This window comes from Dendrobates tinctorius, unplaced genomic scaffold (assembly GCF_039654945.1).
Source record: "Dendrobates tinctorius isolate UK_male_01 unplaced genomic scaffold, ASM3965494v1 ptg000174l, whole genome shotgun sequence".
NCBI lineage: Eukaryota > Metazoa > Chordata > Amphibia > Anura > Dendrobatidae > Dendrobates > Dendrobates tinctorius.
Genome location: NW_027361841.1, coordinates 13,463,451 through 13,478,576, shown reverse-complemented (window position 1 = coordinate 13,478,576; position 15,126 = coordinate 13,463,451). Strand labels below are relative to the sequence as shown.

Sequence of the window (15,126 nt, the reverse complement as noted above, 5' to 3'; positions counted from 1 at the left end):
GTACATACATACTACATACATACTACATGCATGCTACATACATACTACATGCTACATACATACTACATACATACTACATGCATGCTACATACATACTACATGCATGCTACATACATACTACATGCATGCTACATACATACTACATGCTACATACATACTACATACATACTACATGCATGCTACATGCTACATATATACTACATACATACTACATATATACTACATGCATGCTACATACATACTACATGCTACATACATACTACATACATACTACATGCATGCTACATGCATGCTACATACATACTACATACATACTACATACATACTACATGCATGCTACATACATACTACATGCTACATACATACTACATACATACTACATGCATGCTACATACATACTACATGCTACATACATAATACATACATACTACATGCATGCTACATACATACTACATGCTACATACATACTACATACATGCTACATACATACTACATACATACTACATGCATGCTACATACAATACATTCATGCAATACATACATAGACATACAGTACATATAACATAGAGTAACATACTTACCAATACTTGTCACATTGTTCCCCGAAGCCATTGTCTTTTACAGAATAAATATTAACATAACAAACCACAAAAATACTCACCCATGATCCGAAGCAGTCCACGAGTGTGTCCCACGACGATCTTGGGTAGAGAACTGCAGCATCAGCTGATGCTGCCGCTCTCTACGGGCTGCAGGAATCCAATGACGGAAGGTAGGTATCCTTCCGCACTGTATTCCTCCGCCACTTGAAAAAAAAAGTCCCTAGTCTCACTTTATGGTAAAAGCACACAGCTTTTACCATAAAGTGAGACTAGGGACTTTTTTTTTCAAGTGGCGGAGGAATACAGTGCGGAAGGATACCTACCTTCCATCATTGGATTCCTGCAGCCCGTAGAGAGCGGCAGCATCAGCTGATGCTGCAGTTCTCTACCCAAGATCGTCGTGGGACACACTCGTGGACTGCTTCGGATCATGGGTGAGTATTTTTGTGGTTTGTTATGTTAATATTTATTCCGTAAAAGACAATGGCTTCGGGGAACAATGTGACAAGTATTGGTAAGTATGTTAATCTATGTTATATGTACTGTATGTCTATGTATGTATTGTATGAATGTATTGTATGTAGCATGCATGTAGCATGTATGTAATATGTATGTAGCATGTAGTATGTATGTAGCATGTAGTATGTATGTAGCATGCATGTAGTATGTATGTAGCATGCATGTAGTATGTATGTAGTATATATGTAGCATGTAGTATGTATGTAGCATGCATGTAGTATGTATGTAGCATGTAGTATGTATGTAGCATGCATGTAGTATGTATGTAGCATGTATGTAGTATGTATGTAGCATGTAGTATGTATGTAGCATGCATGTAGTATATGTAGTATGTATGTAGTATGTATGTAGCATGTAGTATGTATGTAGCATGTAGTATGTATGTAGCATGCATGTAGTATATATGTAGTATGTATGTAGTATATATGTATCATGTAGCATGCATGTAGTATGTATGTAGTATGTATGTAGCATGTAGTATGTATGTAGCATGCATGTAGTATATATGTACTATGTATGTAGCATGTAGTATGTATGTAGCATGCATGTAGTATGTATGTATGTAGTATTTTTTTTTTTTTTTTACATTTAACACATTAGCCGGATGATGGGACTACTACTGTCCCATCATTGGCTAATGTGTCAATCACTGTCATGGTAGCAGGCATCGCCCGATGGGACTTGTAGTCCCATCGGACGATGCCTGCACAGCCCCCCGGAGCCTGCACAGACCACCGGAGCCTGCACAGCCCCCCGGCAGGCCGGTACAGACCCCCACAGGGTGCACAGACCACCGGCAGGCCGGCACAGCCCCCCGGCAGGCCGGTACAGACCCCGGGCACTCCACACAGCCCCCCGGCAGGCCGGCACAGCCCCCCGGCAGGCCGGCAGAGACCCCCGGAAGGCCCAAAATGACGGCGCATCATGATGCGCACACACCGCGCATCATGATGACGTCATTTCGGCTGTCAATCAACTTTGAACTTCCGATTCCGATGCCCGATATTGAAAAAATATCGGATGTCGGTATCGGAATTCCGATACAGCAAGTATCGGCCGATACCCGATACTTGCGGTATCGGAAGGCTCAACACTACTCATTAGAAACAGCCAATTCTTCTTTAGCAGACTCAACACTAAATGCATTACAAAGTTACTCATTGACTTGATCAACATCCTGATTTTCTTCATTTTTGAAACATTTGTAAATTTCTACATTTTCTTTAGAGCTCAAGAGAGCCTAGATTTATCGGAAATATGGATCTGATGATCTGGACATTACTACTATGCTTTTTTCCCTCTAGATTAACACTAGAGGTGTCAGGAACAAATTTAGTTCACATCTTCTATAGAAATTACATACTGTATATACTCGAGTATAAGCTGACCCGAGTATAAGCCGAGGCACCTAATTTTGCCACGGAAAACTGAGTAAGTTTATGGACTCGAGTATAAGCCAGGTATGCATTGTTCCCTCATCCCTGTCCTGCTATGAGTGGTTACTCCGTCCTGTTCTGCTATGTGTGGCTCCCCCGTCCTTTCCTGCTATGTTTGTCTCCCTCCATCCTGTCCTGTTATGTGTGGCTCCCCCCTTCCTGTCCTGCTATGTGTGGCTCACCCTGTCCCATGTCCTGTCCTGGTATGTGGCTCCCCCTGTCCTGTCCTGCTATGTGTGGCTTCCACATCCTGTCCTGCTATGTGTGGCTCCCTTTGTTGTATTCATGGCTCACAATCCCCCTGCATGGCTTACAACTGCCCCAGCATGGCTCACAACTCCCCCTGAATGACTCACAAATCCCCCAGCATGGTTCACAACTCCCCCTGAATGGCTCACAACTCCCCCAGCATGGCTCGCAACTCCCCTTGCATGGCTCACAACTCCCCCTTGCATGGCTCACAACTCCCCCAGCATGGATCACAACTCCCCCAGCATGGCTCACAACTCTGCTCATTAAGGTAATGAATATGCGATCCACCCTTATGGGAGTGGAGACGCATGCATATTCATTACCTTAATGAGCCGTACCATGTGACCGCTGACCACAGGAAATAGCTGCCAGCGCTGAGATGCAGGGATGAAGAAACAGTGACAGAGGGTGAGTATTGATGTCTTCTGGAAGCCCCCTCCCCCGCCAGCTTTCTGGGACAATGACTCGTAAATAAGCCGAGGGGGGTGTTTTCAGTACAAAAAAAATGTGCTGAGAATCTTGAATCTCAGCTTATACAGGAGTATATACGGTACCCATTAAGCAAAATTTGACTATATGAGATCATTATTACTTTTGCACATTATTTTTTATATTGATGGTAAAAAAAATTTAATTGGCAAGATATAGTCAATTCTTCAATTAATTTCCTTATATTAAACAAAACAAAATAATATTTCTACATTAATTATTCAGTGAATACAGTTTCCTAGAAAATGCAATTGTTAAAAGAACTGTAACCAGATTGGCTTTGCTGTCAATATCCTGTCAACTGATTCACTGGACAACGTGAACACAAGTCAAGTATTGTAGCTTATTTTATATAGCATTGTATTTGAGTTGATGTTAACATACAAAACAATGTATTATAATATTGTGAAGCACATATGTTATATGTACACTAATATTAAGTTAAGCCTATTATATGATTTTAATTAGAAAGCACATTTCTTGATCTAGTGGTTTAACACTTTTGGATTATATGTGTAATAAAAGAACAGTATAGTAGTCAATCAAGATTGATACTCAGTGGTGTGTAGCATCAGTTTATGACAATAGATTCTTCCAGGTAAAAAAAAAAAAGATAAATATGGCACTCACTAAAAATTAAAATTATAAAAGTTCCCTTAAAATATAGCAAGCAGGCATATAGAAATACCACATATGGACAAAAGTCGTTACACACTAAACACGCAGTTTTTCTTGGTTCTGTGTCCCTGCACAAGGAAGAAATGCAAAAGGAGGGGTGCACTACTGTCATATCTCAATCTCCAGTGGAGTGCAATACCTAGCCTGTGAGCAGAGAAGCACATTATGGGTTCATTATGCATCCACTGCAACTTTGCAATTTCAGCCATGGTATAACCATTCTTGAGCGTCTTTTGCACTAGGAAATTTCATTCTGTGGTTAGTTCCACATGCTTTAGGGCAGTTAGGATTTATAAATTTTCTTACATTTATTATATACTTGATATCAAGTCTGTCTTTCAGCCTTATCTTTGCCTGCAATGTACATGGTTGTCTTGTTATATAGAATTGCATGATATGTGCCTGCTTATGGGTGGCTATGAATAGTCCAATATGGGCCACATCTCAGGCTCATATTACCTGTTTATTGGGGGTGTCTGGGTCATTGGTTCTTTGTTTGTATCTTAAATGTTTTTAGCTTATTGTATCCAATATGAAATAAAGTTTTTTTTATTGTCTATTGGGATGTGCATACCATCATTAGCCTAGTCCCTTTTTCTCCATTTTTTTTCCTGCACAAGGAAGAAGCTCATGTTAAGCATAAAATGGCTGTTGGCCATATGTGGTGTATCCAAATTACTTCTTCATTATATTTTAATGCAATTGGAATATAGTGAAAGTATTTTAATCATTGGTAGTGCCACATTTATCCTATCAGGAAGAAGCAATACTAATAGAAGATAATACTTAATAGACGATTGAAAAATACAAATACAGAAGATATTTGCCACTTTGTTGACATTATTGTTTTCCTTAACCTTTATAAATCATACATTTTGTTCTGGACTTTATGTCCATGCCATAGAAAATGTATGTTGTAGATTTATATGACTTGCAGTATAGCAGGAACAGGTTTGGTTACTGTCAGACAAAGTCATGTAAGCTATTTAAAACTACCTCTGAGTTCTTTATTTCAGCTTATACTGTGTTTCTATACTTCTGGGCCTTCCAGATAATTTTTTCGTACCTTAACTGATTACAGCTGATGTCAAAACAGCATCAGATGTCATCCAACTTTTTCACCAGTTTCTACTGCAAAACTGATGAGTGGGATTAAAAAAAATGTAACATTGTAGCCATTTATGAATGTGAATGATCACATTTCAAACTATGGAATCTGTTCTCAAATCAGTTGCCCCCCAAAGTTTCATTGCCACCCTAGAGGGTAAAAGCTAGAGTAGTATAAGTTCATAATAACAGATAAGGCATATTCTACAAAATGAAGTGATATCAACCCAAAAATGTTCTAATCTCTAACTGCCATATGCTTAGAAATTATTGTAAAATCTATCACATAATCCCCCGGATACTTGCAGTAAAATGAAGATAGGAGAAGTCATCACTGAGGAAGCAGCATTCACTGTGCATAAAGGCTCATCCTATCATTTATAGGCAAGGCAGAATGTAGAACAAAAAGGAAGCATAAAGAAAGACAAACACATTGATTTATCATGCAGTTAGCAAGCAGTTAGAGGAGTGGAACAATTTACTCAGGGCAATCACTCAAAATGCTACAAAATAAATTAACTCAAAATTCATAAAAGAATAAAATGCACAAGTGGTAAAAGAAAAAGATAACATACTTTCGCACAACAATTTATAGAATGTTCTGAAGAGTTCTGTAGAGTAGTATATGTTCAACAGAGTAGTTATCATGTTATTTAATTAAATCTAAGTGTTGGGAAAATAAAACATTTCCTTTTTATTAAATGTAGCTATGAGAACATTACAAAATTATATTTAATAGTACATATGGTCATATTAATTTTCCAAATGCACCATAATAAAAAGAATCTGTCACCAGATTTTTGCTATGTAATCTGAGATAGGGGCTAAGACACTGATTCCCTCACTTCCTGTTAATAATTTAGCTGTATGAAGGCGGACACGGTGATAACAGCGCTGATTGGGCACAAGGCTCACGTGTCATAACAACTGCTTGGGAGCCCTGGGAACATAAGTGCAGACACCGACAGAGACATAGCACAGGAGGTGAGTATAATCATTTTTTTTATTTTATCAGGGCGAAGTGTGACGTATGAGAAGAGGTTGTTCAAGTAGTGGATAACTTCTTTCACATATTTTCATTGATGTACTACATAAAAATAATATTCAAGATGCTTCTCCTGTTTAGTACTTCTGAAGGGGTATGGCGGAGTGCAACGCTCCTTATTCATTAGATTGCATGGATCTTTTAATGAATCAGGCGAGACTTGAAGTGGTGGATGCCTCGCCAAAAATTTTTCACCAAATACATGAGAAGTGGGGGTCACCATACCCCATCACAAGTTTCCCAAACTTTGTCCACTTTGGCTACTTTCACACATCAGGTTTTCGGCGTCAGGCGCGATCCGGCGTCGTGCCGGAACGCCGGATCCGGCAAATGTTTTGTAAAACCGGAAGTGACGGATCCGGTTTTCTGCCGGATCCGTCTTTTTCTTGACAGACAAAACCGGATCCGTCTCATCCGGTTCATCCGTTTTTCTATCCGTTTTTCGACGGATTACGCCGGATCCGGTTTTTAAAATTGACCCTTGTGGCTACTGAGCATGCTCAGACCAAAAAAACCGGATCCGGCTTTTGCCGGATCCGGCGCATTGCGGCGCTCATAGGCTTCCATTGTGTGAAAAAGCCGGACGTGCCGGATCCGGCGTGTCCGGCTTTTTCGCCGGAGACAAAAAACGTTACAGTAGACGTTTTTTCCAGACGCCGGATCCGGACACATTGCCGGATCCGGCGAAAACCGGATGAAACGCATGGCCATCCGGCGCGATCCGGCGCAAATGCAAGTCAATGGGGGGAAACCAGATCCGGCATTGCATTTCGCCGGATCCGGTTTCTGTCAAAAGCGCCGGATCGCGCCTGAAGGCGAAAACCTGATGTGTGAAAGAGGCCTTTGTTGGAGCTGAGGGAAAATCATGTGAAAATACCAAAAACACACATTTTTTGTGAAGCCAAAAATGTAACTTTTCAAATCTTTTTACACCAGTTTTATGGCTAAAAAAGTTTTGATGAATTGGGGCCATATTGTTTCTCGCTGCCCTAGTGTCTGTGGATACCAAGATTTTGTAAGCATGCCAGGCAATAAATTATAACATGTAATAATAAGAACAAAAAAAACCAGTATATATTGTTCACATGTAAAGCAGATATTGCACTTTTGTGGAAAATACTATTACCTAAACCTCGCATTAAAGAGTTTGCATTCTGTGTAGCCTTTTTAAAACATTATCTTGATAAAAAATAAGATAATGGAGATTTGTTGTCTCTTGTTTAATAATTTCTGGACCAAAACATTCACCATAGGCTTCAATGGAGAAGTGTTTGCACTAAATGAGTTACAGTAATTCCAAGCACTGTATTAAGATAATGCAGAGGCTGTTCTTCAGCAAAAACAGCAAAATTACCGCCATTCCATTTTCCTGCTAGTTGGAGCACTCAGTTTTGCGATTTACACTAATTGAGCATTTATAGTATATCTGTGGGATATCAATACATGCCTGCACTAAGAATATGCACTCAAATTTCCTATCACATATTCCACCAGGTGAACTGGTGTGCTGCCCTATATTTTGAATTCAACAATGAATGATTGAGCAGATGCAAGGATTCATATTATTAAAGGAAAACAATAAGGAACCTTTATTAGGCCAGTGTCACACTAAACGTGTAGAAAAATCGGTCCGCGTCTCCCTGCCGAGAGTCACACAAATGTTCTCTGCATGGTCATCCGTGTGTAATGCATTTGCAATGCGATGATGCGATTTTCTCGCACCTAAGTATCCATATGACATCCGTATGACATGCGTATGGCTTTACATTTCTCAATGGCTTTCCCAATTGATCTAAATTGCTCAATGGGCTGAAAAGAGGAAAATACAGTGGGGAAAAAAAGTATTTAGTCAGTCAGCAATAGTGCAAGTTCCACCACTTAAAAAGATGAGAGGCGTCTGTAATTTACATCATAGGTAGACCTCAACTATGGGAGACAAACTGAGAAAAAAAATCCAGAAAATCACATTGTCTGTTTTTTTTTCATTTTATTTGCATATTATGGTGGAAAATAAGTATTTGGTCAGAAACAAAATTTCATCTCAATACTTTGTGATATATCCTTTGTTGGCAATGACAGAGGTCAAACGTTTTCTGTAAGTCTTCACAAGGTTGCCACACACTGTTGTTGGTATGTTGGCCCATTCCTCCATGCAGATCTCCTCTAGAGCAGTGATGTTTTTGGCTTTTCGCTTGGCAACACGGACTTTCAACTCCCTCCAAAGGTTTTCTATAGGTTTGAGATCTGGAGACTGGCTAGGCCACTCCAGGACCTTGAAATGCTTCTTACGAAGCTCCTTCATTGCCCTGGCGGTGTGCTTTGGGTCATTGTCATGTTGAAAGACCCAGCCACGTTTCATCTGCAATGCCCTTGCTGATGGAAGGAGGTTTGCACTCAAAATCTTACGATACATGGCCCCATTCATTCTTTCATGTACCCGGATCAGTCGTCCTGGCCCCTTTGCAGAGAAACAGCCCCAAAGCATGATGTTTCCACCACCATGCTTTACAGTAGGTATGGTGTTTGATGGATGCAACTCAGTATTCTTTTTCCTCCAAACATGACAAGTTGTGTTTCTACCAAACAGTTCCAGTTTGGTTTCATCAGCCCATAGGACATTCTCCCAAAACTCCTCTGGATCATCCAAATGCTCTCTAGCAAACTTCAGACGGGCCCGGACATGTACAGGCTTAAGCAGTGGGACACGTCTGGCACTGCAGGATCTGAGTCCATGGTGGCGTAGTGTGTTACTTATGGTAGGCCTTGTTACATTGGTCCCAGCTCTCTGCAGTTCATTCACTAGGTCCCCCCGCGTGGTTCTGGGATTTTTGCTCACCGTTCTTGTGATCATTCTGACCCCACGGGGTGGGATTTTGCGTGGAGCACCAGATCGAGGGAGATTATCAGTGGTCTTGTATGTCTTCCATTTTCTAATTATTGCTCCCACAGTTGATTTCTTCACTCCAAGCTGGTTGGCTATTGCAGATTCAGTCTTCCCAGCCTGGTGCAGGGCTACAATTTTGTTTCTGGTGTCCTTTGACAGCTCTTTGGTCTTCACCATAGTGGAGTTTGGAGTCAGACTGTTTGAGGGTGTGCACAGGTGTCTTTTTATACTGATAACAAGTTTAAACAGGTGCCATTACTACAGGTAATGAGTGGAGGAAAGAGGAGACTCTTAAAGAAGAAGTTACAGGTCTGTGAGAGCCAGAAATCTTGATTGCTTGTTTCTGACCAAATACTTATTTTCCACCATAATATGCAAATAAAATGAAAAAAAACAGACAATGTGATTTTCTGGATTGTTTTTTCTCAGTTTGTCTCCCATAGTTGAGGTCTACCTATGATGTAAATTACAGATGCCTCTCATCTTTTTAAGTGGTGGAACTTGCACTATTGCTGACTGACTAAATACTTTTTTTCCCCACTGTATGTTCGTATTTGTGGCATGCTAAATGGTTGGTCCATGTGGCATCCGCATTTATCTCGCACCCATAGGCTTGCATTGGCGAGTCTTGGACGATATATGCAAACAATTGCAGCATGCTTTGTTTAACACGCACATCAAATACGCCTGAGAAAAAATATGGTGATGTGAGCTGCCTCATAGATGAACACTGGTCCGAGTGCTATGTGATGTTTTCTTGCATAGCACTCGCCCGTATTCTACGGTAGTGTGACTCCGGCCTTATAAAGACTCGAATATGCTTTCAAACAAGGTGTAAAAATGAATTCTCAGGTAAAAGAAGTTACTTAACATATTATCACACACATTAATTTTTTGAAATATCAAAATCTATCTAACACAGTGTCTGCAAATTGAGATTCTGGTTTTGGCTTTTATCCTAAGTCATGTGACAAGGCTTGTTAAAGGGTTGACATTGACTTTTAAATTGCTACTTCCAATAGGTGGAACTAGAGTTAAGGTCCTCTTCCTCTCTGAAGAGACAATTGAAATATCAAAGAAATATAAAATGTTTCAAATATTGTGGTATCCAGCTGGACTGCTTAATCCAGCTATTCTATATATTCAAATCTTTATTTGTTGTGTGAAAGTAAAGTTCCATGATATGCAGTAATCATATACATGCAAATGATAAAGGGCAGCTTAAATATTAGATGAAGAACATAAAGTGATGCACAAAATACTATATAAAGAATGTTTAAACTGAGTTTTTAGAATAAAGAAAATTTCACAGGAAATGACAATGGTGGTATAATAAATAACTCATGGATTGATGATATTATTATATTTTGTATAAATAAAATAAAATAATTCTGGAGGCAAACTATATTATCTGCTTCCACATCCAACATTTTCAGGTAAAACTGTTCTTTTAACTATTTTCAATAAGATATCTTATTTAGCATTAAGGCTTACCAAGTCATCTTGATCAAAACAAGCATCTGGCCCTTTTCTATATCTTGGATTCTGAGCAAGTAGGCAAGGATCTGGTCCATCAGCTTTAATCTTCCGTCAGGGAAAACATTGGCAATGCATTTCAAATATTCAGTAAAAACATAATGTATACACTTGTGTATAAGCCGACCCCCCCCTAATTTGGCCACAAAAAACTGGGAAAACTTATTGACTCATGTATAAGCTGAGCAGGTGGTGCTGCACAAGGGTTAATGGTGGCCCAACAAGATGCTCCATAGATAAATACCCCCATAATATGCTGCACAAGGGTTAATGATGGCCCAAGAAGATGATCCATAAATAAATACCCCCGATATGCAGCTGCCGCTGCTGCAATTAAAAAAAAAAATTACATACTCACCTCTCCGTCGCTGGGGGCCAGATGCCGGTGTCACTGCTGGCTCAGGCCCCCAGCACTGGTGATATTTACCGGTCCCTGCTCCATCGCTGCGCATCGCTATGTCTCCCAGGTCTCTGCAGTGACATTCAGCAGAGGGCGCGCACTGACTTTGTCATCGCACCTCTGACTTGAACGTCACAGTCAGAGGACACGGAAGACAGAGCGATGCACGGTGGTGGAACGGGGACAGGTTAATATTGCTCTGCTCCCCGTCCTCCCTCGTCAAACTCACCCCCTCCTGTCACACGGTCTCTTCAGCCCCTGCTCCTTCCATGGACTCGGCGCCCCGCCTGTTCCTGCATTCAGCGGTCACGTGGTACCGCTCATTAAAGTCATGAATATGATTGCAGGGGGTGCAGAGACATGCCAGGGGGGTTAGTATGATCTCTGACACCCCCACTCCCCCTCCCCCACGACCCCCAGTACATGACTCGTGTATAAGCCGAGAGGGGGACTTTCAGCCCAAAAAAATGGGCTGAAAATCTCAGCTTATACACGAGTATATACGGTACTTAAAGGGAATCTGTCAGCAGATTTTTCCTACCACATCTGACAGCAGCCTGATGTAGGTAAAGAGAAGCTGAATCCAACTATGTGTCACTTAGATTACTGGGTGCAGCCATTCTGTCAGAATCAATTTTTAGATTTAGTAATGCTGCAAAGCTGAGGTAGCTAACCCCATCCATACCAGGCTCTGTATATACAATGTCTATAGGCAGTGAAAGGCTTTTCATAGAAGAGGGGCAGAGATGGACTTGGGCTCATGGGCAGCAATGACAAGCTCCTGGAGCTAAAACAATCATTGCAAATTAACAACAGCATGGAGCCTGATAAAAGAAGCATCCCTGAAATCTGTGTTTTAACCCCTACAGCATGCAGTCTTCAGACTACATAACACAAACCTTCTAACAGATTCCCTCTAATGCAAACAAAAAGTATTAATAAAATGGCTTAGGATAGGCCATCAATATCAGACCGATGGGGACAAACATCCTGGCACCCCCACTTATCAGTTTGCTAGAATTGCAAATCACTGCTGCTCCATCCTATTCAAGTAAATATGCCTAAGTTGCAATATCAGAGAACCCTGCTTGTAAAATCAAAGCCCTGTACATGGTAAACAATGAATTGGAAGTGGCACACCCTTTCAATCACATAAGTATTGCCTATCCTTTGGATAAATATTCTAGTCCTATGTAACACTGACATATTACTCCATTACTGGGAAATTAGCTATGAGCTATGTTTTATATACTAACAAATGTATTAACTACTGTTATCTTAGAAAACTAAAGCAGTCACCACAAATAACTTCTCTTCTTTCCTTATCTCCATACAACAATTCATTAAATGGGATGTTTGAGACATTTTTAACATTTGACATGAGCTCTTACATGCAGACTCCAACAAAGTGTATAATATACTACTGCTAGGATTCTCTTGCTTCCAAAATCCCCATGCTTGTCGTGTGACCACTCCACATAGGATTTCCATATTGCTGACCAAAATCCAACCTCTTTCTTTTCCAATTCTCTCAATGGTCGCAATGGAAATAAGATGAGAAAGCAGTTAGCACATGATCGGCGTTATGAACATTACTTTCATGGGGTGAAAAGATTTTTTGTGTTGCACAAAATATCATTGTTCTCAGAAGCACATTGTGATAAACATGTGCTGCTGAGAACAATGTCAGCCTCCGAGCACTGAATAATTTATTACAGACCGTACGGCGCGCTTCTGAAGCAGGGTTGGCCTGTGTAAACAGGCTACTAAATGACTACCAACTCATTAGCATGTTCCGTAAGGCGGTCATTTAACAATCTGCATCGCCCAGTGTAAATGAACCATTGCATAAACATAAAAACAATCATTTTTTTTGGTACAAAGGATACAACGTTGTTCTGCCTGTATTAATGGCTGCTGGTCACAGAGCTCGCACGTGTGTGGGTTGTCAGCAATTATGAATAATAAATTGGTGTTGAGAATCTTTTCAACGTGATAAATTCTGGAAGGAATTGAATGGTTTAGTTATCAATTACAGAGCTAAACAAAGCTAAATGTTAATATTATATGCTGCTGCCCAAAACTACACTGATTTAAAAGAGCTGTACCAAAAATACCTTAATCTAAAGGATTTTCAGGGTCAGGCATGATTTTTGTCATGCACTGTATCATGTTGAATCTTAGCAGTGTGTAAAATACGAATATTTTGGGCTCATGAACACCACAGTATTTTCAGTCTGAGAGCTATCCAATAAAAAAAATGGATTGCACTTGGACCAATGTTATTCAACGGGGCAATCTAGATGAGTGATTTTTTTTCAGTGTCCAAATGTGTAAGTGAATAAAATTACATCATGCTCGATTTTCTTCTTGAAATTGGACAAAATGTACCCATTCAAGTTCATGAGTGGAAGAAAAAAAATTGATGACAAAGTAACTCATCTGATTTTTACAGATAAACTGCAATTCTGTAACACGGGAAACTTAAAATGGTCTAGTAAATGATTAATAGTTGCTGCTGTAAAACATGGATGTGCTCAAGTGTTGCAAGTGTACAAAAACCTCTATATAAGAGAACTTTAACATTTTTACTTGATTTACTTCATTAATCCTAGTTTTCCTAGTTGGAATTATGTTTTATTTGTCTGGAAAAGATTCAGTAGACTGTCTTTGTTATACAGTATACCTAAATAACTTGGACACAGTTTTTTGGGAATCTCCAACAAGTTATTATCAAGGGCAAGAGCCTCAAAAGTCCTCATGGCTTTATGCTCACCCTTGTATTTATGGTCAGCACTAACATTAGACTTTTCTGCTGGACCAAAATAATGTATTGTCATATACCTTTATTGCTGCCAATAATACAATGTAGTCTACTAGAATAAACATTATCATTACCTTGTACAGTTGGCGCATTCTAGATATCCACTAAGGGATCTGTCGTCATTTTCAAAGAAATATTGAGTTTGTTCCTTAATACAGCTTTGCTTTGCCAAATTTGCAGAAAACTCATCCTCATCAAATTCAGCTGTAAAACATGTATGTTTTTAGTAAGAGTGTTAATAGTGTCAGTAAATTACATTATGATAACTGTTGACAACTTTTCCTTCTCAAAAATAATGATTTTTTAAAATATTTTTTATATTTTACCAAAGCAATAAAAAGGTACAACTAACTTGAAGAAACTAAATTCCATAGAAAACAGGGGCTTTACAGCTACAAAAAAAGCTGTCTCCTTTTAAGATTTTTTTGAAACTATTAAAGGAAATCTGTCACCACTTTTTCGCATAGCAAGTATAAATATGATTGGATTCAGTGTCAACTACGAATTATACCAGTACAGTTGTGGACAAAAGTATTGACACCCCTGCAATTCTGTCAGATAATACTCAGTTTCTTCCTGAAAATGATTGCAAACACAAATTCTTTGGTATTATTATCTTCATTTAATTTGTCTTAAATGAAAAAACACAAAAAGAATTGTCCTAAAGCCACACCAAACATAAAAAAGAGGGTGGACAAAAGTATTGGCACTGTTTGAAAAATCATATGATGCTTCTGTAATTTGTGTAATTAACAGCACCTGTAACTTACCTGTGGCACCTAACAGGTGTTGGCAATAACTAAATCACATTTGCAGCCAGTTGACATGGATTAAAGTTGACTCAACCGCTGTCCTGTGTCCTTGTGTGTACCACATTGAGCATGGAGAAAAGAAAGAAGACCAAAGAACTGTCTGAGGACTTGAGAAACCAAATTGTGAGGAAGCATGAGCAATCTCATGGCTACAAGTCCATCTCCAAAGACCTGAATGTTCCTGTGTCTACCATGTGCAGTGTCATCAAGAAGTTTAAAACCCATGGCACTGTGGCTAACCTCCCTAGATGTGGACGGAAAAGAAAAATTGACAACAGATTTCAACGCAAGATTGTGCGGATGTTGGATAAAGAACCTCGACTAACATCCAAACAAGTTCAAGCTGCCCTGCAGTCTGAGGGTACAACAGTGTCAACCCGTACTATCCGTTGGCGTCTGAATGAAAAGGGACTGTATGGTAGGAGACCCAGGAAGACCCCACTTCTTACCCCGAGACATAAAAATGCCAGGCTGGAGTTTGCCAAAACTTACCTGAAAAAGCCTAAAACGTTTTGGAAGAATGTTCTCTGGTCAGATGAGAC

General features: G+C 39.7%; 1 protein-coding gene across 4 annotated transcripts in view; it reads right to left on the bottom strand.

Moving 5' to 3' along the window:
* Positions 1 to 15,126, bottom strand: part of CACNA2D1 (calcium voltage-gated channel auxiliary subunit alpha2delta 1) — a 1,206,813-nt gene that overhangs the window by 16,057 nt on the left and 1,175,630 nt on the right. For all 4 annotated transcript variants that reach the window (XM_073551318.1, XM_073551320.1, XM_073551319.1 and 1 more), the window contains 3 exons: positions 13,847 to 13,976; positions 12,838 to 12,950; positions 10,507 to 10,589 (listed from right to left, as the gene is read on the bottom strand). In XM_073551318.1, the coding sequence (XP_073407419.1) occupies positions 10,507 to 10,589; positions 12,838 to 12,950; positions 13,847 to 13,976 (326 nt within the window). The remainder of the gene's footprint in view (positions 1 to 10,506; positions 10,590 to 12,837; positions 12,951 to 13,846; positions 13,977 to 15,126) is intronic.